Source organism: Hyperoodon ampullatus, assembly GCF_949752795.1.
Source record: "Hyperoodon ampullatus genome assembly, chromosome: 15".
In the NCBI taxonomy this organism is placed as follows: Eukaryota; Metazoa; Chordata; class Mammalia; order Artiodactyla; family Ziphiidae; genus Hyperoodon; species Hyperoodon ampullatus.
The window spans coordinates 42,615,917-42,642,181 of record NC_136928.1 but is presented as its reverse complement, the minus strand read 5'-3'; the positions used below and the strand labels follow the sequence as shown (position 1 = coordinate 42,642,181).

The 26,265-nt window shown below is 33.2% G+C and overlaps 1 protein-coding gene across 1 annotated transcript in view; it reads right to left on the bottom strand.

The window, feature by feature from the left end:
* Window positions 1-2,097: 2,097 nt before the first annotated feature.
* PNPT1 (polyribonucleotide nucleotidyltransferase 1) overlaps window positions 2,098-26,265 on the bottom strand; it is a gene marked incomplete at its 5' end in the record, with an annotated part of 37,466 nt that continues 13,298 nt past the window's right edge. Inside the window, 18 exons of the mRNA XM_079720840.1 lie at window positions 2,098-2,381; window positions 3,783-3,830; window positions 5,721-5,799; window positions 6,865-6,920; window positions 7,003-7,109; window positions 8,056-8,139; window positions 8,454-8,537; window positions 8,943-9,006; window positions 9,097-9,168; window positions 9,621-9,727; window positions 14,017-14,070; window positions 14,971-15,060; window positions 15,146-15,212; window positions 17,382-17,418; window positions 19,187-19,257; window positions 23,342-23,444; window positions 23,895-23,991; window positions 25,996-26,053. Of these exons, the coding sequence (XP_079576966.1) occupies window positions 2,223-2,381; window positions 3,783-3,830; window positions 5,721-5,799; window positions 6,865-6,920; window positions 7,003-7,109; window positions 8,056-8,139; window positions 8,454-8,537; window positions 8,943-9,006; window positions 9,097-9,168; window positions 9,621-9,727; window positions 14,017-14,070; window positions 14,971-15,060; window positions 15,146-15,212; window positions 17,382-17,418; window positions 19,187-19,257; window positions 23,342-23,444; window positions 23,895-23,991; window positions 25,996-26,053 (1,437 nt within the window). The 3' untranslated portion in view covers window positions 2,098-2,222. The remainder of the gene's footprint in view (window positions 2,382-3,782; window positions 3,831-5,720; window positions 5,800-6,864; window positions 6,921-7,002; window positions 7,110-8,055; window positions 8,140-8,453; window positions 8,538-8,942; window positions 9,007-9,096; window positions 9,169-9,620; window positions 9,728-14,016; window positions 14,071-14,970; window positions 15,061-15,145; window positions 15,213-17,381; window positions 17,419-19,186; window positions 19,258-23,341; window positions 23,445-23,894; window positions 23,992-25,995; window positions 26,054-26,265) is intronic.

Sequence of the window (26,265 nt, the reverse complement as noted above, 5' to 3'; positions counted from 1 at the left end):
CTGTCTTCTTACAAGTAACCAGGCATATTCTTGCCAGATTAAATGCTTTAAAAATATCACCTTGCACTGGCTATCTCTTGTTTTAAATTCTTTAATAAAAATTTGCTTTCTAATTCTGGTGAAGAACAGGCACAAGATTAAGGAGTAAAAGACTGAAATTGGTTTATAGAAGGGAAAGGCTGCTGTATATTCTAGACATACAATACCAATAAAGTTGTTAGTCCCTTTATCTGGAATTTTCTTTCCCAAATAGCTGCACATCTTCTTCCACTTCATTCAGGTCTCTGCTCAAATGTCACCTACTCAGAGATGCTATTCTGGATTTTATCTAATATAGTACCTTTTTTTTTTTTTTAAATCACTCTATCCCCTTACCCATTTGTTTTTCTTTAAAGAACCTACCACTATCTAAGATGTTGTATACTTGTTTCCATCCACTAGAATGTGAGCATTGGAACTTTATCTGTTTTGTTTACTGATGCATCTGCTGTACACATTATAGTACCTGGCACATAGTAAGTGTTGAATAAATGAATGCCATGCTTGGCTGAACTGAAGTGAGAAAGATACTGATGTTAGATCTAGAAATTCAAGATATTCTACAAGAGAAGAAAAAATGTATTAAAAAACTGTAATTTATGGGCAGGGAGACATCAATAACAAAGGTTATAAAGGAAAAAGTCTTTAAGTACCTATATTGCACTAACAACTACCAAAATGGGAACTCAATTTGATTTGAGATCTTATGATAGCCCTCATAGAAAACCTTTTTTGGAAAGCAGGGAAAACTACCAAGATGTGAATGTGAAAAATAAGTCCAGACATAAAGTGTATGCTCTTGGTTTAAGTGGAAATGAGACCCTTTTCGTGGTTTGTAGTTAGTGACCTGTATTTTCACTTTGTGGCACTACTGGTCTCTAGAGTTTAAGAACTAGTTTTATTTTTCCATATTATTAGCAGCTGGGAGTCTTTTTGAAAAATAAATCTAAAACTCAAGAAAAACATAAATTACAATTTTGAAATTCTACCAGTAAGGGTTATGTCTTAAACAGAAGACAAAGTGAGAATAAAATTTTTTGTGTCACTATTATAAAATAGAACAATGAAATATACAAAGCATATAATTTAATCTTTCATTTTCAGTTGATCTTCAATAGTTCAGAAAGTATATCAACATTGCCTGTCATGCTGTTTTACATACTATACATATACATAATCAATGTTTACTGACTTAAATACCCACATTTTAAAAATCTTTGGTCAGCTACATATTTAGTATTTTCTGAACTAGTTAGCCCTGAGTCAAGAATTTACAAATATTTTATCAGATTTATAAAAGGAGGAAGATTCTAAATTATGACTTCCATGAACCATTTACTTTTTTGTGGAATTATAATGTGATATATTAAAAAATGGGAATGAACATCATCTTACAGCTATTACTAATAATTATATCAATAGCCTCTAAACATGGCTGCTTCAAACATTTACTTATTAACTGAAAATCATGATTCCTCCATCCCTTCCACCAAGAACATCCATACATTAGCAACATACACACAAAATGACCTAGTTCTATATGATGAGTAAATTATTTTTCTGTATTTTCTAAATTTGAAAAATGTGTTACCTCATTCTCAACAGGATCCCATTTATAATATCTACTCTACTATGTTTATGCTTTTGTGACCAATTTGAAAGGTGGTATATCATTAAAAGATCAAATTAGCTCCCTCAGCTCCTTACTATATCTGGTAACTGTACTAAAGAAATAGGCACTGGTTTTGAATATGGTAAGTTTCAGTTTGTGAAACAGTTGTGGGTAAGTAAAGCTATTATGCAGAGGTAAGCCATAAGATGGCTAAGAGTAAACTGTCACTACTGTATAGGAAGAAGAAAAATATGTAGGAAGAAATCCATCATAGCAGCAAATGTGACCTATTATTTCTAAATTTTTCAGATATTTCAAAAGTACAAGATTTAAACGGTAGTCTTTTCTAAGACGTATAAATGACTTACTTTTAATAATATATATGTATTGATTTATAATGTAAGTAAGAGTAATATAGGTAATTCGGAATTAAAAAATGGAACACGTAAAGTGAGCATTTTAATATAAATCATTAGAATACATTTATATTATATATAAATCTACACATTAGAAGATACTACTGAAATTTTGCTATACAGAATATCACTCTAGAATTCTTTAAAAAAAAAAGTCACCGGGAAGAATTAAATGATGACTGTGAAACAGATTCTCCCATTACAATACTGCTTCTGTCATTTAAAGTTTTGACAACAGTTGTAGCTGGAGACTGGAGCACTTTACGAGAAAGCCTCATTCTTCCATCAGCTGGATCACGTCCAAAGTATTTCACCTGAGTTAAAAAAACAAATATACTTTAAAAGTTACAGCACATTGACTGATGCCCAAATTATTGGGCTGGCCAAAAAGTTCGTTCGGGGGTTTCCCTGAAATGTTAATTAAAACTTACAGGGTCCAAATAAAGCAATGATTAATGTTTTCACTTGTTCACTGAAATCATGGCTCAGTGCTAACTGGAGGTATATGCTAATAAATATAATTTGGTTAAGTAGTGATTATAAAAAAAGAAGAGATGGGGGATTTAGTTGCCCAATTATAATCTTCTGTTAGACTTATCTGTGCCTTATTCTCTCCGGACCAGGTGCCTATACTGGAAGAACAGTGAAAGCCATGGTCTGTGAACCTAGATAAGGGCTTCCTGAGCCTAAGTATGCTACAAACTATATAAGATTATGCTTAGGTCACTCACTGTAACACTCAAAGGACCATCTATCACACTGGAGATTATTTGGCTTGAACACAGACATTGAAAGTCAGGGGGAAATGTGGTTGTCTTTTTACATCAGAAGGGACTTAAAAACTATCTTATACAGAGAGATTATGTTTTAGTTCTTATCTTTCTCTAGAGGCTACTTGAACAATGGGACTACAGATTGGGAATAAACCAGTCTTAGTTACTCAGGTCATGGGTATCAGGAACAACTGGAACAAAATGTGGTGCAGCCAAAAAAATACCAGACTGTCAACCACTTCTTTCATCTACTCATACAGGACTATTAAAAAGGTTAAAAAAAAAAAAAAAAAAGTCAATTTTGTTATCAAAATTCTAGAACTGACATCATGGCTTTCATCAAACTCAAAAACTTTTAGCCTCAAGCAGTATAGAAGCAATTAAAGTCTCAACTCCTCAAATACCTTACCTTATCAAGAGTAAGGCTAAAGAGTTACCTTATCAAGTTTCTTTTTTTTTTTTTTTTTGCGGTACACGGGCCTCTCACTGTTGTGGCCTCTCCTGTTGTGGAGCACAGGCTCCAGACGTGCAGGCTCAGCGGCTCATGGGCCCAGCCGCTCCGCGGCATGTGGGATCTTACCGGACCAGGGCATGAACCCGGACTCTCAACCACTGCACCACCAGGGAAGCCACCTTATCAAGTTTCTTATATCCTGTCTCCAAATCACTGACTCTGCATAGCCATCCCTGACTGGCTCATGTATTTTTAAAAGCTCTAAGGGGGACTACTGTCCTAACTAACCCATAAGCTCCTTGAGGGAAAGCATTGTATCTAAATCCCTAATGAGTCTGTTTTAAGCAACCCTAAAGTAAAAAAGAAGCACAGCATATAAATAATATCACAGATGTTGATTTGATTCTTTCAGCTTATTTGATGAAACAAATAATTGAAACTTCAAGTATAATTTACAACTTTAAGGCTAAAAGGTTGAATACAAGTACCTGAATTTCTTGGCCAACTTCTAATCCTAAAGCAGTGGGATGTTTAATCTGAAAGAGAAAGTGTTAATCTATTAGTTGTCATGCATAATTACCTACGCTGCATGGTAGTACACATTTTTTTCCAAGTGGAAAACAGCTTTATTGGTTTTTCTGATTAAAAATCTGTTAATTATAAAGATTTAAAATAATACAGAAGTATTCAGATGATAGTAAAAATCATCCAAAACCCCTCTGCTTGTAGATAACTAATGGTAACACTCCAATGAGTATCCCTTCAAATAGCTATTTAGTGTGTGTCTTGCATTTATAAAAATGGACCTTACTGAGCTTGTTGTTTTATAATATACAGATTTTTATTCAATAATATGTTGAGATCTTTTCATTTTAATAAATGAAGCATTATAATTGAATATTCAAATTAAATTATTTGTTTAACCAATCCCCTAAAGATGGTCATTTAATTTGTTTTAAATTCTAGTGTTGCAAATGTTAATAATCAGTGAATCTAGGTGAAAGGTATATGGGTGTTTGGTTTATTATTTTTTCAACTTTTCTGTAGGTTTAAAAAGTTTCAAAACACAAAGTTGAGGGAAAATAAACTGCAGTGTTGGAGTGATTATATATTCATATAGTCTATCCTCTCAGAACAAAGTATGAGAGGAACTTTGTGGTGGAACTTCTAGGTCCAAAGGTACTTGTATATTTACCAAACACTCTCCAAAAAGTTTGCCCCACTTTACGTTCCTATCAACAGTGTATGACAGTGTCCATTTTTTCTCTACACTCTTATTTATGCACATTGGGAATTTTCAATTATCTGAAAAGTTGAAAAATGGTAACTTGGCTTTATTTGCATTTTAAAAAATTGCTGTTGATACTGAATATCTTGGTTGGCTTAAAAAAAAAACAACAACAGTTTTTCCATGTTCATTGTTCATTTTCCTATTGATATTCATCTTTCTTATTGACCTACACAAGCCCTTTGTATATGAAGCCTCTGTCATATAAGCATTTTTTCCCATAAGTTGCTGCTTGTCTTTCAAACTTATTGTAGTTTTGCCATAATTTAAAAATATCATGGGGTCAAATTTTATCACTTTATCTACATTTTTGGCTTTGATATCAAGATGAGAAAGATTTCCCTAGTCCCAAGATTATTAAATATGCATATTTTCTTCTAGTGTCCTTCCTCAACCCTCACCCCTCCCGATGCCCAGATTTTCTTCTTCTGCCCTCACTGCCTTAAAAAGAAAAGTTTTCTTTTTTATATTTAGCTCCTTGATCCAAATGGGATTTCGGTATAAAAAGAGGAAAATCCTGTTTTATGATAACTAGCTGTACCAATATGATTTATTGAATAATCTTTGTTTCTTCACTGACTAAAAATGCAACTTCTAGTATGTATTATACTCTTATGTATATAACTGGGTTTATTTCTGGTCTCTTTTCTGTTGTTTATTTCTGGGCCAGTAATACTGTTTTATCCTGTATTACTTTATAATATTTGGTAAAACAGACCTATTATTTCTCTGCCCCCATAGTATTCTTGAATGGTTTCATATTGGTTTCATAATGGTCTTCCAAATGTATAGACTACAACAAAGACTAAGAACATGCTAAGAATTATCTTTCCATGATTGACTGGTCAGGAAAATTGGGAAAACAGGGCTGTAACTAGATATTTTTACTAACTGCTATGTGTTAACTCTAGAGGCTATTCTACCTTAAAACACTCAAGAATGTTTCTATTCCAACATGGAAAGAGAACTATTATCTGGTAAACAGTGTAAAACAGCAGTATCTCTGTCTTTTTGGTTTTGTTTTTGTATTTAGGCTAGTAGTGGACAAAATGTACAATCCTCATCAACCTAGGTAATTTCACTATGGTTATTTTAATGCAGTTATAAAAATAATCAACTATGCCTTTCTTGTTTTTACCTTTCGTTGATCAAGTTGTGTGTTATGAAGTAGTACTGCAGTCATATTTGGATATAGTTTAACCATTACTCCAGTGTCTCTATGAAAAGGAAATAAGCCTGGTTAGAACAATAAGTAACTCTATTATCTATTGATAATTAAACTGTGATTATGTTTTCATAGGAGAACAAAGTAAAAAAACACATAAAAACCCCTCTCCAGTACATGTTTTTGTAACTATAAAAAGTATCTAAGAGGGATACTTATTTTTCCAATTGAAAATACACTTTATATTTAAATACTTATGGATCAAAGGACAGAGAAAAGATAAAGGAAAAATATGCTGGGAAAAGCTTTTGGAATATATATTCTTTTATATTTCTCTTCATAATATTTTCCAAAAAAGTTTTGAAATGACATTAAATATTTTAAATTAAGTGTAGAATTATCATCAACCTATTAAGGAGTGATTTAAGGAAGGGGGTTACATAAAATGGGATACTTATTTCATTAAAAAATTTATCTTCCTTTTTTTCTTTAATCTACTAAAATAAACCATCCCATTTCTTAGTTTTCACCTGTGATATTAAACAAATTATCCCATTGCCTTTTATAATTCATTTCAAATTTCAAATGGTTCTGAACATTCATGCTACATCTGATAATTTTTTTTTCTTAAAAAGGGAATTTTCTGACTCAGAAAATGCAATCTTCTTAGCTGCTGAAAAAATGATTTGAGGTTGAAACTGGCATTTAAAAAAAAATGCACTACTTAGGCCTTAAGTAATACTATCTTTAAAACAGACCAACAAGAAACTACCAAAAAAAAAAAAAAAGAAGAAAGCAAAAGGAAATATTGCTAAGTCTATTTGGGGCTTGTTTACTGTTTATTGGGAAGATTAAAATGGTGGGAAATTTGGTTAAAGAAGACAGTTCAGTTAGAAGAACATATTAGTATAATTATAATCAAAGAACCATGTTAGTGAAAATCTACAAACTGGTGCAGAAAATAAATTTTATGTTAAAAATAAATAATGATTATATGGTAATTGACATATAATCTAAACATCTTACAATTTCAAAGTAAATAATGCAAATGTGAAGTTAACATGAGCTTGTAATATAAATCTTACAAAAACCAGCACAGCATTTTAGTTGATATTACCTGATTTCAGTTATTGTGGCGGTATATACTGCTCCAAATTCTAACTGCTGCTCTTGCTGTAAGTGCAAAATAAGCTGTAAGATTCATAAAGAAAACAAAAAGTAGAAAAAAACTGACTACTAAAAGATCTATTCTTACATCATCTTTGCAGATTTCGGTAATGAAGTCTCTTGCTTCATGCATGGCACTGGGTGTTGGTGCAAATATAGAAAATGTTTCTTCGTCCACCTGACTAATAGTTACTCCTTAAAAAAAAATAATTTTATATATTAAAGTTAACTTGCTCATTCCACTGGAGAATAGTCTTAAAAGTAGATGTGAGAGCAGGGGAATGACCTGGAAGTAGCTGGGCAGGGTTGTGCTATGCTTAATCACTGTTTTAGAAATGAAGGGATTCATTTACCAACAAATACACACTGCACACCTGCTATGTATCCAACACTGTGCTAGGCCCTGGGGATACAACAGTGAGCCAATGTCCCTACTTTCTTGGAGCCCACAGTCTGGTGGGAGAAAGCATATAATTTCTACTTTTGGAGAGTTTGGTTTTGCGCGCTTAATTACGAGAAGAAACTATACTAGAACCCTTTCCTCACCTTTTCTTCTTTCTCCCTCTTACTCTTTAGAGTGGTGAACAGATGGATGAGGGACAAAATCATGTCCATTTCTCAGGCTTGAGAACTGCCAAAGGTGACTCTACTTCTCGCTCTCCTTCAGTAACCTCAAATCTGGTAAGTACTAGGTAACCCAAAGATTGATTCCAGAAAAAAACAAATTGTAAAGCATACTACTTCTACACATACCCTTTAAATAAAAGAGTCTAAATAAATAAGACTAAGTGAAAAATAGCAGAACTCATAATAAGAAAAATTAAAGCAAAACTCCTCTAAAGTGAAAAAGTAATTTTTCTAAATGTTTGATTTTAAAATGTTGAAGAAAAACTGATGAATTCTAGGTCAGCCTTCTTGAATATAAAGATGATCGTTTGCTAATTTATTAAGAGGCATACACAGAAAACTTACAGTAAAGACATGTCAGCGTTACATCCTTTTTTCATCTCATTGAGATGTCAGTGTTACATCTGTCTCTCATTTCTCAAACATATTTTTGGAGAAACACAATAGAGGTGAAATGGCAAACTTACATGACCTAGCATTAAATAAAAAATCCCAAACATCATACAACTCTTACCTGTTTCAGCCTGAAGTTTTTTTAAATGATATCCACCTGGTCCAATAAATTTTGCTCGTTTTGATAGTGGAACCTGAACAGTTTCTGAAATGTAGTACAGACAAAAATATAAATTATTTAAATACACACACACACACATGAACCTAAAACATGTACTGGTCACTCAAGACTTGGTCTAGACACATGTAAAAATATTTCAGTATGAAATATAGAAAAACAATTTGCTATGTGACTAAAAACAATTCTAACATCTAAGAATATCCCCTCAAATTTAAAGTATTTTAACTATAAAGGCATTTGACTTTTTTGTTTTGTGTATGGATTTAAAAAAAATTTTAAATACCAATGTACTTTCATATGTTTACCTTATCATGAAATCAGTAATTTTAATGTATTACCTACAACAGGTCCATTTTCTTTTCTAGATGCTCGAGGTTTTGAAATAGTTTTGTTCATAATCTGTAATATCTCCTTCTTTGCCGCTTGAAGAGATAAAAACATAATAAAATTATAAGTGTATAAATTAAACGTGATCAGATATAGCAGTATTCTTAGTTTTATGGAGTGGAATCCAAACTCTTTAGCTTAATAATCAGAGTTCTTTACATCCCAATTATCTTAACAATTCTACTTGTATTCCCTTCTCCAATCCTATCTCGGGGAGTGCATTTGTAAAAACTGAATTTTCACTGGTTTTCCACATTGATGATTAGTCATGTACCCAATAACTTAATACTTCTTGATCTAGGTTGTTACATTAAATTTCCTTTTCTAAAGCAGTATTTTATAATAAGCCTATTTTTAATAATAAGCCTAATGGGAATTATAGTTCCCATTAACACAAAGACAATGATAAAAAGAGAATAAGGCACACTGGCTTGGCTTACCTGAGGCTTGCTGAATGGCCTCCATTACAATTTTTATTGGTATTCCAGGTAATTTAATGTCAGCCTAATATGGAAAAGCCGAAAAATTATGTAAATATTGATTTATGACCTTATTTAAATATTTAAAAATGAAACAAAATGGGTTTTAAAATACCTGTAATGCAGTTATTCCCTTAGTAGTGCCAGCTATCTTGAAATCCATGTCACCATGGTAATCTTCAATCCCCTTAAAGAATTTAACAAATTATGATATAATTTTAAACAAAAGTGAAATCCACCCATAGTCACTGTAGAGGAATTTTTAAAAATAGCTTTATAAGTAAACCGTGTCCTTTAGGATTATACACAAAAAAATACCTTGTATATTAACTACTGCTTTCAATTTGTGGCTTTTAAAGTTGTATTTCATTAGAAAATCACTTTATTTTCAGATCATGTTCCTCCCATAAATGCATAAGGATTAATTTACAATCATCCTAAAGTGAGCCATTATGGATACTTATATTGTAATATTTATTTTTAACTCACATCCTATAAAATCCAAGGCAAATATGCAGAAGAGGAAAGTAAGAACAAGGACTTCTATTTCTCCAGCACTAGCATTCTTCTAAGCACACTATGCTTGTAAAGTGTGTATATTCTTCACCATTAAATATCTGAAAATGTGAATATACTTGCCAGAATATCTGTCAGCAAACGATAATCTTCTATTTCACCCTTGTCAGGATTGTTTTTGGTGACCAATCCTATTGCCACACCTGCGACAGCAGATGAAATTGGAACTCCTGTAATTGAGAAAAAGAACTTGTGTGCAGTGTGTACATCAGCCTAACATAGGTTATTTATCTTCTTTTGACATTGGATGGTGTTCTAAATTGACAATTACCAAAACTAAGTTAGAGTACAGGTCTTAATAAATCATATGACTATCTCCTTTCCTCTTTAACATATAATAAAAAGCTCCTTAACATAATTCTAATTTTGTTCTCAACAAAAACCTCTCTAATAATAGCAAACTTAACTCTTAAAGTAATCCGTTTCTTTGCCCTTTGCTTTTGGTGCCTTATTTTTCTTTTTTTTTTTTGAAAAGTAATCATGTATTTGGTAAATCGTTCCAGCCTGAGCCCTTTAGTCCACCTTCCCGTGACAGCCACTGTTAGATTTTTTGTATATCCTCCCAGAAAATTATACCCAGGGAGTAAAAATGTGAGTGTAATCTTTTCTTTACCTTATTCTTTTGAATGGCTGCAGAGTACTCCCTGTATGTGTTTATAAGCTATACAATAGAAGTGGGGTTACTGAGTCAAAGGGTGTGTGAATTTACATTTGTTATAGTGTCAAACTGTTTTCCACAGTGTGTAGCATTTTATACTTTTACCAGCAGTATATGAGGGTACCTGCTATTCTACATTCTTGTTAATTTTTGTCAAATCTTTTGACCTTTGCCATCTGAATGATAAAGATGGCAGCTTATTGTTTTTAACTTGATTTCTGTTTGAGTGAAGTTGAACTTTTTTTCATGTTTTTAAACCATTTATATTTCTTTTTCTGTGAACTGCCTATTCATGGCCTTCAACCATTTTCTTACGTGGTTGTTAGTCTTTTTCTTATTGATTTGTAAGAGCTCTTTTAATATGGACAGATCTTTGTTAAATATATAGAATATTACAGTAAATAAAATATAAATATGAAATGTAATATAAAATATTATTTTCTAGTTTGTTGACTTTATTGTGATTTTTTTTTTTCCTGTAGAGGATTTTATATGCAATCATGGTTCCTGGATTTTGCTTAGAAAGGTTGTTTCTTTTTTTTTCTGGCCGTGCTACGCGGCTTGTGGGATCTTAGCTCCCTGACCAGGGATTGAACCCCGGGCCACTGTAGTGAAAGCACTGAGTCCTAACCACTGGACTTTGGGGGAATTCCCTAGAAAGGGTTTTTCTGTTCAAGATTTTCATAAAATCTTCCTTGTTTAATTTAAAAAAAAAGTTTAAAGTTTTGATCACTTGGAACTTATTTGGTATAAAGGAATGTGACAGAGACCTCATTTCATATTCTCTAAGCAATCTCACATATGCCCAGTTTTAACTATCACCTACAACGTTGATGACTTAGAAATCTATCCCTCCTGCCTAGTTCTCTTTGCTAAACCCTGGATCTGTATAGCCCATCTGCCTATTGGACATCTCCAGCTAAATGTCCCCAACACATCTTAAATATATATACAATTATATTCAAAATTTAATCACCCCCAATAAATCCCTTCTCTCCTGCATTCCCTGTCTTGGTTGAAAGCAATAAGACACTCATACTAGAATCAACACGTCTTTCCTCATTTCCTATACACTATCAAGTCACAAAGATCTGGTTAGTTTATCCTCTAAATTAAAAAAAAAATTGTCCTGCATACTGAAATATCCATTTCAACTCCTTTAGTCCAAGTCCACATTATTTCTTGCCCTGGCAACAGTTTCCCTGTCCAGTTTTTTAGATTTTAGTAACCCCACCCGCACCCCAGCTCCTGTTCTCTCCCACCACATCCCCTAGGGCTATCATGTAAGCTAGGAAAAACTACCCCCAAAAGAAAAAAAAGCAGATTCGCATCATGCCACTCTTCTCCATAAAATCCTTCAAGTTCCCCATTACCTGCTTCCAGGAATTTTTTATTTAAGTTCTGTGGTCAAAAAAGTTTGGGAAATAGTACATATCCTGCTCCTAGAAATTCAATATTCACATTAACATATTTAAGTTTATTTAAACCATATTAAACACACTTGCTTAACCCTGTGCAAATCTACTTTAGAACAAATTTTTTTCCATAGTATACAATAATCAACATCCTGTTGTACTCTATTTCATGGAATACTGAGTTGGGAGATACTAGCTTTAAAAGTTCAAACTCCTTAATGTAATAATGATCTTTGAAATCTGGTCCCAGTTTATTACATCATCACTTCTTTCAAATACATTTCAGGAACACACTATACTGTTTCATAACTTTGCATATGTTGTTCCTTTCACATGAAATACAGGCCCTGCTGCTAATATGCCTGGTCAACAACCACTCAACCTTTAAACCCAGATGAAATGTCTCTGTCTCTATGAAGCCAGTTATGTTCAACTTAGTTCTTCATCCATATTGTACATATTTGTATTATCTCTTTGATATGTTAGTATCTTTATCTTTGTTTTTGTTCCTGTAAACTTTTTAAAAACTGGGTACCATTTGTATCCCTGGAGCATAGACAGTGTCTGATGTAGGACATGGCAAGCACTCGTGTTTGAATCGAATACCATTTGTTGGCTCTTCTCACAGGATTTGACATTTATTCTTGTCAAATTTTTTTCTAGTTGGCTCCATATTTTTTATCTTGTCAACATTTTTTTTTAGAGATTAAAAACTGTCATTTAACATATCAGTCACATACTCCTTTTTATCAGTATCCTTTTTATTGGAAGGCCAGTGTCCTTAGTCAAGTCAATAACAAAAAACATTGAAGGGGACAGGGTTTAGGATGGAGCATCTTCAAGTATTCTACTTGAGACCCCTCTCCAACCTACCCATCAGATTATCCAGTCCTGGCTGCTCACCCTTCAACCAGTTATAAATGGTATACTTATTACCCTTTCTCAATTTCTGCATCATTTACTGCCAAGGTCATTAACTGCCAAGCTGAACTCTAGATACACTGTACAAGCAGCACCCTCCCTCTCTACTCTAAACCTAGTAATATTTTCAAAAACAGCAAATGAGTTTACTATGGCATGACTTATTTTAAATGAGTCTCTTCTGGTTCCTTTCTTAAAATACTTACATACTATTCCTTTACCATTTAAGAGTCTTGCCAAGGGTCACTGTCAAGTTCACTGCGTTATACTTTACAGAAAATACATTTCTTATTTTCCAAAGTAAGAATTCTTTGTGTCATTGGTATACTAATCTCCATGATTTCTCCAATACTGCCAAATTGGTTCAATTATCTTATCCTGAAGTTCTCATCATTTCTTAGGATGGGTTTTTGTCTAGACCTAAAAATCGGATTTAAAGCAGTTAAAGACTCTCTTATGATCTTTTATCTTTCAGTTCACCTTTTTCAGGATTTGTTCTGTGTTTTCCAATATGAGATTATAAGAGTGATGAATGCAGGCTCCATGAGGACAAGAACTTTGTTTTGTTTACCACTGTGTCCCAAGAGCTTAGATCAGTGCTTGGCACAGAGGTAGCATACAATAAAGATTTGTTGAATGAATGCATGAAGGTGAAAATAGAAATGGTATTTTACTAGCTACCTTAAATATCAGATTATGTTTTCCTTCCACTGAACACAACTAGAAAAATGCCTTTAATTGGCTTTAGCATTTTTGCTTTGGCTTAAGTTTTAATCTTTTTAGAAATGGTATTATACATTTATACCATTCTTTCATTTCATCCTTGGTTACGTTATCCTTTCTATCCTTCTGTTCTTCTGTACTGTAAATGTATGAACTTATAGGGAACTCTTCGTGCGGCCTCTTGAGTGACTTTAGTTTCCTTTTCTCTTCTTGAATAGCATCATTGGTGACTGGCAGATACTGTTTTCAGAGTCTCTTAACATGTTGCCTCTTTCCCTTTTGGTGTTTCAGATCCAAAAATTATACTGAACCACTTGCAGTCTTCCTTCTTATCCTCAAGTTCTGTGTACTCTTCGGTGAGTGGCATTGTTCTTTTCAGGGCTTGCATAAATCAACTGAAAGACTACATAGTTACTTTCCTTTATGGGTCCTAATACTCCTGCTTGCTAATCCAAACTTCCTTAGTGAATGGAATCAATTGCAGAGCTCTCAGAAAGCCCGCAGGGTCACCAAGTAAACATTTTCAGTGTATTGCTTTTAGCCAAGAATAAGAATTCCAGCAGATACCTGTATAGTTGAAGCTGTACTTTGTAACTATCTTCCTTCTGGCCAGGTTTGGTAATCTGTAATCTGACTTCTTCAAGTCTTACTAAAATTCAATTTAAAAAAATCCTTTATTTTATACTAATCAAGTATATGTATATAAGTAAGCTTTGGTAGTTTTGAGACATAACTCTTTTACCTGCATCCATTAAAGCTAAACTTCCACCGCATGCAGATGCCATAGAAGATGATCCTATACAAAGAAAGAAATAAAAATACTTGCTTTAATACTGATTTTTGTTAAATACAGAAAATTGCTACTACTGGTTATTTCCTTACAAATACTCATTTATAATTTAAATATTCAATATTCTTTCTTTCCTTCTTTTTAAAAGCATTTAAGGCAACCTTTCCTAAACCACAAACTGCAGAGCTGCACAGTCCAATATGATTCTGACCTTTGGTGTTTTTTAAAAAATATCTATGAACATCTGATCTATGTCTGATACATGTTTGAGAACCACATGCTCTTTCTGCCGTTAATGATTATATCACCTTTCCTTGATCTGTGGACCAATTTTTAATTTAAATTTGACTTTTTGGGAATTCCCTGGCATTCCAGAGGTTAGGACTGCGCTCTCTCACTGCCGAGCGCCTAGGATCAATCCCTGGTTGGGGAACTAAAATCCCAAAAGCCACACAGCCCTGCCAGAAAAAAAAAAAAAAAAAGAATTTCCTTTGAAACAAAAAATAAATTTGACCTTTTAGCCCAGTCTCTCTCCGTGATATCTACTTATATCTGTGATATATGACAGGTATTCCCTGCTTAATGGCTCACTGTATATTTTTACCTTCCTCTCTCCAAGCTGGCCTTGCTCTGTGGCTTGTTTATAAAAATAAAACAAATAACCCAAACTGGATCTATTGTAAAAGACACATAAAGAGAAATATTTGTTTTATATTATATTGTTTTCAAAACAGCTCATTACCGAAGAACAGAGATTCAGATAAGTATATGATTAAACACATTTTTCTCTTGCAGTGGGTTGGGTACTGTAGTAATAAATGTAATGTAACATTATTTATGAAAAGCTAAAACTGTAACAGGGAGTCTGTTCTTGTTGACTAGGAAAAATATATTTCAAAACCATACCATTTGACTCTAGTACTTCAGATGTGACTCTTATGGTGAAAGGAAAATCTTTAGGAATAACAGGATACAAAGCTCTCTCAGCAAGCGCACCTAAATCAGAATAGAAAATAATAAGCAAAAAAAATATGCTAAGTCTCTGTAAGAATACCATGTTCATATACAGATTTGTACTTACCGTGCCCAAGTTCTCTTCTATTTACACCAGTGACTTTGCCAATTTCATTAGTTGCGTAGGGAGGAAACTTAAAAACAAAAACAAAAACTACGTACATATACAAATGACATGGAAAGATATCCCATATATATAATAAGTTACAAAACAGTAGAATTTCATTTTTGTTAAAAAAAAAAAAAGTACATTCATATACACACAGAAAATGTCTGGACATCTAAAACATATACCAAATTGCTAAAAGTAGCTATTTCTAGTGTTTATGTGACCTGGGGTGGGAAATGGATGGTTATGGGGATTTACACCACAAATTTCTATAATGTTTAAATTGTTAACAATAAAAAAATACTTTATTTTTGTAATACAAAAAATGTATGTATTTTAAAAAAATGCACATTGAGGAAACAGATCTTTCTCAGTAAGGGTTTTACTTTAGCCAGGGGTTGCAAACCATTTTATTTGATCGATATATCATCTTAAAAGAATGTGAACTAGTTGCAGTCATTTAAAAAATTGAGAAATTTCCCACAAAATCTGGAATGTTTTTAAAAAGGAGAGATGGAACATGAATCTGATAAAGCCTCTGGATCTAGCAGTCAATTTGCAGGAGACAGAAAGACAGAGGAACGTGCTGAACTGCACCATGAGTGCAATCAGCAGCACCCAGACTGCGGGGAGCACTACAGGTCAGATGGCTCTGCGGCCTCAATAGGAAGACTGTAAAGAAAAGAATGTGATAGAGGAGAGACCTATAGATTAAAAGAGACAAAGAAATACTAAATTAAAAAAAATGGACAAGACTACATTATAGTACCTAGGGATGGTGCAATAAAAATCCGAGAAAGTGATTACTGTAAAACTTAGGAGAGTAGTTATTTTCAGGGGAAGAAGGGTATTAAGACTGGGATGAAGAACATGGAGGAGCTTCTGGGGTGACTGGCAACATTCTATACTGTGACTTGGGTGGTGGTTACAAGGGTGTCTGCCTTATAAAAACCCATTAAGTCATCCTTTGTTTTATATGGTTTTCAGTATCTGTATTTTATGATAAAAAGGTTTTTAAAAAATGGGATAATACAGCAATAACAGCCCATATCTTTCTCCTGCCCCTGCCCTCCTCTTTCCCTAATAATCAGCTAGAGCTGCATTTTTCGCAGGTGCCCATTTTTAAAGATTGCCATGTGCTCTTCAGCTCTTGACAAAGGATGTGCCTTATCAATTACTATTCCTCTGTGGCTTCTGTAGCATCTGGTTATATCCAAAACAGGATATTAGGGACTTAAAACCTGTGAGAATCTCCAGGTTTATGGATATTCTCAGCATATTTTTTTTTACATGAAATGTTCTCTATTAACTATAGCAGATTCAACAAAACTGAGATGTTGGGATTCTGGGCAATCAACAATGGCCACCCAAAAGACCTGCTATGTTACACTAGCCTCCCAGCATGTATGCTTCAAATCCTAAAACTAAAGTGCTATATGGTTGTGTTGTATCTGGTCCCTTAGGATTAGTTGTGAATAAAGTCAATCACAAACTCAATTATATGTAATGATTTCATATAAAGTAGTTTAACATTAAATACCTCAGTTCTTTTACTACTAATCAAATGAGTAAAAATATGAATATTTAAATGAACTAAAGGGAGATGGTGATTTGTCAGTTGAGGTATCTGAAAAGCCCCACTTGTTTGAAACACATGTGAACAGTTACAACTCTTTCTTGACCAATACAGTACTCTCTACTATACTTTAACTTTTATGTATGACTCAGACGGGAAGTTGTTGGTTGGAAAGCTACTACTTGTCTCTCTAAATCCCTTCTGTAAGCAATAAAGTAACAGTGATAGATATATGATAAAACTAGCATAGTGGGCTTCCCTGGTGGTGCAGTGGTTGAGAGTCCGCCTGCCAATGCAGGGGACATGGGTTCGTGCTCTGGTCCGGGAAGATCCCACATGCTGCGGAGCGGCTGGGCCCATGAGCCATGGCCATTGAGCCTGCGTGTCCGGAACCTGTGCTCCGCAACAGGAGAGGCCACAACAGTGAGAGGCCCATGTACCGCAAAACAAAACAAAACAACCCCCCCCCCCCCGCAAAAACACAAAAAACTAGCATAGTAAAATGTTAATGGTAGAACCTAGGTAGTAGATATACTGATATCTACTGTAAAATTCTTTCAACTTTGCTGTATTCTGGAAATCTTTCATAATAAAATGTTGGGGAAAAATTCATCTTACCTCATAGTGAAGCATGAAATTTTTATCTTTTATCCCACTGCAAACAAAAAGCATAATATTAAAAAAAAATCACATAGATACAGATTTATTCAATAAACAACTAAAAAAGATGTAAGGGAGATTTAAGAAACAACTGGTTATTAAGGAGAGTTGGTCTGAAATTGAATACCAGAATTAGAAGGATGAATGTCAGAAACAGTATTTTTTTCTGGGGCTTCTGAATGAATTCTACACAGATTTAAGAAAACAATTTTGCTTAAAATAAAGCACTTAGATATCCAGGTTTGAATACTAAGACAATAGATGCATTTTAAAGCACTAATACGTAGTGAGAATCCTAAATATAAACATATTACTTAAATCTCAGAGTTATGATCTTCCTCCCAAACATGTGAAATGAAGATCAGTAACTGAAATGATATAGCTGAGAGCAATCAGGAGATCTGACAAGCAAAGATTTTTTTCAGGGTTTGAAAAGAGAACTGTTATGACTGAATCTAGAACAATGGGGAGAATAAGCATGAGAAGTAACAAAATTTCTGGAAGCAGGAAACCAGATTTATTTTTAACTGAGGAAAAGACAAGCATATACAGGTTCTTGGCACAAACAGTGTCCCCTTTGAGTGGGATTACAAAAGCCACCTCTCGTACAGAGGATTTAGAAAGTCCTGGGCTAGGGCTGAATCTGCACAACCATAAATTACAGCCTTGGGGAAAGAAATTTAAAAACCAGACACCTTCAGAAGACTAAAGGAATCATAGATTTAGGGGCTAGAGAGAAGGCTAGGGATCATTAGCCCAGTACCTGCACTTTATAAGATGAGGAAACCAAAGACCAGCGTGGTTGAGTGATGTGTATGCCCTCATTTACAGAGGTTATAGACTTAGGACTAGAACACAGAGAGGTATGCTGGCCAAACCCAGTGCACACTCTTATGAAGCTGTGTTGCCTCCTAGAAGGAGTCAAAATGAAGAAGGATAGGGCAACCATGTTTTGGTCTAGATGGGAATTTAAAATACAAAAGCTTAAGAGCTCCCCCACCACAAAGAATTATGATTATGATGAACATTCAAGTCTTATACATACAGCTGCATTGTTATATTTATTAGGTACATGAAAAACAATTAGTGATGCTATCCTGAAGATACTGGGGATTATCCTCATCAGTTGGGCAGAAGGAAGAGGGAGGCAAAGTCCTTTGGTCTTCTGAGACCCTTAATAAAGGAAAGGGAAGCAACCCTGTTAGGCACTGAGGAAGATCTGTGGCTGTGAGTTCCAGAACTCTGATGCATAAATGCTGGTGGGGACTGTAATATAGATTCTCATCATCTAAAATTGATCAACGTGATTTTACTGCTGACTTTTTAGGAACAGTGGAGGAAAACCAAGTATTTTTTTTAACACAAATTCAAATGTGCTTTGGGATTAGATAAGGTTTTTTCTTTTAACAACTTCCAGATTCTTTTTGGGAACTGGGATTCTTGCTTATTATTTATTTGCTCTATTGTTTACAATATTCAACAGAAAAACCTATCCATTCAAGATTACCCAGGAAATCTGTCCAGAGGAATGGTTCTAGAGATAAAGAATAAACTAAATGTACCCATATTTAAAAGAATTAAATGCTTTACCAAAACTTGTTTTAACAAATGAGTTAGGAGACAAATACAGCACAGAAAAACCTTGAAATCACTATTATGTAAATAGAAAAATGAAGTACAGAGATACAGGTTTTAGGAAGTAATAATGAATAATAATATACCACATGAATTATATAACATCATAACCCAAAAACATAACTTACTTTATAGCTGTTATAATTCGGTCTGACTTAATGCTGGATTCTAATGAATCAAATGTAACAGTACAAAGTACCTAAAAAAGAAGAAATAAAATTTCTCAGGCTTACAACTACTGAGCCTGCGCGTCTGGAGCCTGTGCTCCGCAACAAGAGAGGCCGTGATAGTGAGAGGCCTGTGCACTGCGATGAAGAGTGGCCCCTGCTTGCCACAACTAGAGAAAGCCCTCGCACAGAAACGAAGACCCAACACAGCAAAAATAAATTAATTAATTAATAAACTCCTACCCCCAACATCTTCTTTAAAAAAAAAAAATTCCTCAGGCTTTAATTTACTAACAACGAAGATGAAAACTAAAAACATTTGAAGAACCCACTTAGCTTTTAAAGAAATGAGATAAGTACCTTCTATTCAAAGCTTGCCAAGGTACAGTAAACATTTATTCATTCCATAAACATTAGAAATTATATTACTTACACAGTATAAATATTATGTGTAAATCTCAATAATCCAGAAGTCTAATATCACATAGACTACCTATGTAAAGCACTAGGGAGTGCTGAGGGAGGAGGACAAGAAGAGGAATATTTTAAAACCTGACCCTAAAGGAATCCTCAATAAACGTTCAGCCAATAAAACTAACTGCTTAAAATTGGAAAAAAAAAATAATAAGGTTAATCTAAGAAGACTGTACGGACATAACATAATCCAAAGACTCTACAATGTATCATTCACAACATCCAGGATACAACCTACAAAAAAAAAAAAAAACAACAAAAGGAAATGGGGCCCATTCTCAAGAGAAAAGAAAATGAATAGAGACTGACCCTGAGCTGATTCAGATGTTGGATTAACAGACAAGGATTTTCAATAGCTATCATAATTATATTCAAGGACATAAAAAAGAACCAACAGAAATTCTAGAACTGAAAAATAAATCATAATGGAAAGAAGATGGCAAGAGTCAGTGAACATGAAGATGGATTAGAAGAAATTGCTCACTCTACAGAACAACGAGGGAGGGAAAAAAGAACATAGCCTCCAGGACCTGTGGGACAATATCAAAAGGACTAAATATATGTACTTGCAACCCCAGAATGAGAGAAAAGAGAGAATGAGATAGAAAAAAATATTTGAAGAAATTACAGCTGAGATTTCTCAAGTTTGATGAAAGATACAAATTTATAGGTTTAAAGCTCAAGAAACTCTTAGTAGGATAAATAAAACCACACTTTTCATAGTCATACTGCTGAAACCAAAGACAGAAAATCTTGAAAGCACCCAGATGAAAACAAAAAATAACATACAGGGAACAATGATTTGAATGAGCCCTGATTTCTCATCAGAAAGAAAAGGAGAACAAAAAACAGTAGACCATTTCTTTAAGTTCTGAAAGAAAAAAGCATACACCCAGAATCTATATTCTGGCAAAAGATTCTTTGTAAAAAGATAAAGACATTTTCAGATAAATGAAAAATAAGAATTTGTTATCAGAACATCCATAGGACAATACTAAATGAAATCTTGTCAGATTGAAGCGAAATAATACTAAATGGAAACTTGGATCTTCAGGAAGAAATAAAAAAGCATCAGAAATGGTAAATATGTGGGTCAATATAAAAGACTATCTTTTCCCTCTTCTTTAAGTATGTAACTGTTTAAAATAAAAGTTATAATGTTGCCTTGTGGAGTTATAACACATGTAGAAGTAACTCATAAGACAACTACAGCATAAAGGATGGAAGGAGGGGCAAATGGACCTAAGTGGTTGCAAACTTTATTCATTTTGTGTGAAGTGAAAAAAATTAACTGTAAACAGACTGTGAAAAGAATGTATACTGTATTCTCTGTAGTAACTAGTGTAAAATAACACAAGAGGTATAGCTAAAAAGCAAACAGACAAGTTCAAATGGAGATCTAAAAAATATGAAATTAATCTAAAAAGGCAGAAAGAATAGAAAAACAAAAAACAGAGGGGCTAAACAAAAACAAATAATAAAATGACAGACTAAACTCAATAATTAAATTGAACATTAATGGACTAAACACTCCAGTTAAAAGACAGAGATTGTCAGAAAGGCTAACAAAAGTATACAAAATTTAATAGAGTTATTTTTTAAAAATTTTATTAAAAGCCATAAAAGAAAACCCAAATCAAAGGAGAGGTAGACTATATTTATTGTAAAGACTGTGATTGAAATTGTAAAAATATCATTTTTTACTCATTCTGTAAATTAAGTGCAAAACCAATCTAAATCGTATTGGATAGAAAGATTTTTTTCAGAACTTGATATGATACTAAAATTTAGATGAAAGAGCAAATGTAACAGAAGAGCTAAGACAATTTGGGGGGGAGGAAGAGAAGGAAGAATAAAAAGGGAGGATTTGCCCCTCAGATATTAAAATATATCCCAAAACTATAATAATTAAAACAGTTTGACACTGGCCCAGGTAACTCACAGAACAATGGAAGAGAGTATAGTTCAAACATGTATTTATAAACTTTGAATATGATAAGGTAACATTACAAATCAATGGAAAAAATGAATTTTTAGTAAACAGTGTTGCAAAATTGGCTCACTCTGGAGGGTTCTACCTAATATCTTGTATAGGAATAAACTCCAAGATAGATTAATAGTCTAAATTTAATAGCTAAAACTAGAAAGTTAATAGAAGAAGTAGGTGCATAATTTTGTAACTTTGGGGTAAGGGAGGATTTCTTTAAGAAGACCTCAAAAGTAAAGATTTTGGGTTCACTGTAGACATATACAGGCATACCTCATTTTACTGCACTTCACTTTATTGTGTTTAACTTTTTAATTATTTGCAGATAATGCCTTTTTTACAAATTGAAGGTTTGTAGCAACCTTGTGTCAAGCAGGTCTATCAGCACCATTTTTCCAACAGCATTTGTTCATTTTGTGTCTTTGTGTCACATTGTGATAATTCTCGAAATTTTCAAAACCTCACCAGCAAAAAGATTATGACTTGCTGAAGGCTCAGATGATGGTTAGCATTTTTTAGCAATAAAGTATTTTTAAATTAAGGTTTGTCCATTGTTTTTTTTAGATGTAATGTTATTGCCCACTTAATAGACTACAGTGTAGTATAAAACATAAATTTTATATGCACTGGGAAATCAAAAAATTTGTGTGATTTGCTTTATTGTGATATTCACTTTATTGCAGTGGTTTGGAACTGAACTTGTAGTATCTCCAAGGTATGCTTATAGTTAGTAGGCTACCACAAGCAAAGTTAAAAGACATATGGCAAAGAGGGAGATGATACATACAAATTATGGTTACTGAAAAGGATTAATATTTAAAACACGTAAGAACTCAGTGAAAAATGGCAGGAAAAAGACAGTAAACCATATTAAAAAAAGAAAAAAAATTGATCAAAGGATATGAGCAGATAATTCACAAAAGAGCGAACCTTAACTAGGGCTACCACTCTGCTCAACTCTAGGGACACTATCTGTGTGAAAAGAGTGCCCCGGAGGTATGCAGTCCCCCAGGGTATGGTTTATACAGTTATCATGTTAATTGGCTATCATATAAAGAGATGTTCATTCCTTGTCAGGAAACACAAATGAAAGCAATGACATACCACTTTGTACCCATTAGATGGGCAAACTTAGTGACTAACATAATTAAAATAAAGCATAATACAATACATGAAACAATGCATACACATATATGTTAAATATAAGGGAATAGGTAAAGGAAAAGAATAGGACTAAGGTTCAGGCTAAATGGAGAAAAAAAGTGAGGGCCTGGCCATAGACCAACAATGCCAATATGTCATAAACTGAGGAGTATGAGTGACTTAATTTTGTGAACTTAAGATTAAAAGAAAAATGTAATAAAAATACCAGATAATTCTAGAAAATGCAAACTAATTTACAGTGACAAAAGCAGATCAGTAGTTGCCTAAGGAAAGGGAGGGGAGCAGGAAGAAGAGACTATAGAAAGGCATGAGGAAACTCTTGGGGACGACTGATATGTTCATTATCTTGACTGTTAAACATTTTTAAAAAATCAAAGTACTCTGAATAGATAATATATTCCATATGCTAAAAACCTACATAATGTACTTCTATTAGAACTAATTAAGCAATCCTGTATTGGCAAATAATTGTAGCTTTTTACGTATATTACCTGTGTTTGTCCCCTTTGAAATAATGATGATCCATGAAGAATTTTAAACATATCTACCTCACAATTTATATTCCTAAGTGAAGTCAAATCTCGACCATCACACCTACAGTAATAAAGGAAATAATTAAGTAAAGCAGCGTTGGAAGTCAGAAAAATCACACATTATCTTTTGAATCCTACCAGGAAGTTCTCAACTTGAACTGCATGTCACAATCGCCTGTAGAACTTTAAAAAAATAATATAGATACCTGGGCCCCATCTTAAGTCCCACTGAATCAGAATTTCAGGGGTTGTGACCCATACACTTATATTGTTAAAAAGCTCTGCAGGTAATTCTAACACGCAGTCACAGCTGTGAAGCAATGCTCTATACGAGGCCCACAGAGAGACGAACACATCTACCCAATGCACACACTCTTCAACAGGTATCCATTTATAAAATAAACATTATATAATTCTTTCCTGTTATTTGAAAAAAAAAGTCTCTTGCTTTGAGCAAGTTTCCACTTTTGAGGAAACTTGCCTTCAATTCCATCAAAAAAGGATATGTTACCTTTTGTATTCATTCAAAATAATACTTCTAAAAACATCCTTTGCAGCAACATTGAAGGATTCTATTATTTCATAGGAATCAACTTCTGGAAATTTTTCTATAGAAGAAAAGACAAACCAAAACAAAGATTTTCTCTTTTTGGAAGATAAGATTTCTCTTAAGTTCACAGTATCAAATAAATTAACTATGGCAGTAAGCCAAGGGAGTTGACTCTGAACATTTAGTCCTCAAAGTAGATAATTAAATGTTTTTAAGTAGGAGAGACACAAGTATTATACCTCAAATGCACTGTTAATGGGAACTTAGTTTGCTTTCTACCAGAACAATAGTGCTTTGAAATCAGCTATGACATTGTTATCTGACAAATCTAGCCAACCATATCATGAGAAGGTTTAACTGATATTTTTAAGAGTAGTCTCCTTAACTGTTTTGCCTTAGGATCTTTTATCTTAGTCCACAAATAGAGGAATAATTTTTTTTTATATGTTACAAATCCCTACAGACTAGTTTTTAACATCAAGTTCTTTCATAACCCAGGTAATTTACATGTTTTTTTTAAATGCCTTTAATCTTTATAGGAATTTATGAGGTAAATTCTATTACTATTATCCCCATTCTACAGAAGAAAAAACAGGCCTAAAGAGGAGGAGTAAATTGCCTGAGATCACTCAGGTAGTAACTGACAGCTGTGACCTGAATACAGATTTGTCGGCCTAGGCTTATGCTTTTAAATGTTCAGCTACTTTATCTTACCAATTGATTTACGCCAAGTTTTAAGCACTGTTCTCTTAAGCAATTGGTTTATTAAATATAACTTTAAAGTAACCAGAACACAAGAAATGGCCACAGAGAGATATATTAAGAATTGCATCTTCATCAGGCAAGAATAATTTTAAATATTATATTTTAATATGAATTTTTATGCTTTAAGTGAGTTGCACTTGGAGAGGAAAATAATTAGTAACAAAACATTTAAAATATCCTATGAACCCAGAGGGTCATGAAGGTATTCTATTATGTATTAATACAAACACAAAATCACTTTTCTTTTTAAATAAGGCAACAGGTGTTATACAACTTCTCTCTCTCTCTTTTTTTTTATGATTAGCTCTTTTATTGTAAATTGTTTAAGAAATTATTTCCCAGGTCAAAGTTATAAAGATATTAACCTGTATTTTATACTAAATGCTTCAAAGTTTTTTTTTATTCAAACAGAAAGTCACAAAAATTATAATCATCCTCATCAATTCACTCAGTCCCATGTAATTAATTTTTTTTCATCTTGATCTTTGGTTAGCACTTTTATGAATTCATCAGTTTTCCATTAGAGTTCTGAAAATGCTTATTCATTCAGTTCAACAATTTCTAATTCTTAATAGGATGAAATATAGTGAGAAAAGACCAAACTTTTTCAATGGCAATTATAGGTAATGGCCTTAATATCAAGGCTAGCAGCAGAATTTTTGTCTTAAAATAAGATACTCAGGTGAGAGAATATTTGTCTGTTAGCAGAAAAATTAATGAGAACTATATGTCATGCCTGGTACACATTCAGTTTGTGATTGATATTAAAACAATCAAATCCTTTGTTTAATAATTTTTAGAGAGCAAGATTCTCTAAAATCTAAATTTTACAATTCCACATGTTAATAATAACAACATCAGTTAACACTTACTGAACACTTGCTATGTGCCAGGCGCAGATGTAAATGACTTATTCATTCAATCCCCACAAACCATGTATTATTTGTATTGCAATTTTACAAATTAAGAACTCAAGAATTTTAAAGAATATCTTTTAGATTTTCATGACAGGATACAACGATACCCATTTTGGAGTATAAGAGTTTGATCCAGAAAAGGTCAGAAATACCTCACACATTCAGCATTTATTGGTGCCCACTCTATGTCAGGTACAGTTCTTACCCATTTATAGAGGTCAATTTAACAGTAACCTTGGGATGTATCATTATTTTAAGTTTACCAAATATAAAACTAGGGAGTAATGAGAATAACCGATCTGTTCAAGGTCTCACAACTGAAACTTTAAAATCTATTATTTCCTTTAAATACTTTTTAAACTAAAAAAAAAAAAAATTACCTTTTAGTTGTTCCTCTGTATCTAATCTAATCTTGTTAATGGCTTCATCTCTGGAAATCTAAAAGTTGAGGTTCAGTTATTATATTTAACATTTCTATTTTTAAAATTATTATACAATTAACGCATTGTAATAGTAATCAGATTTCTGTAATGGTAACATTCTTTAAAATATTGAAACTGGTTATTGATTTGTAGGGAATATTACCTGTTTAATTCATTTAAATGTATTTCCACACTTCCCTAAAAGTTTTCCCTAAAACTTCCTTCCCA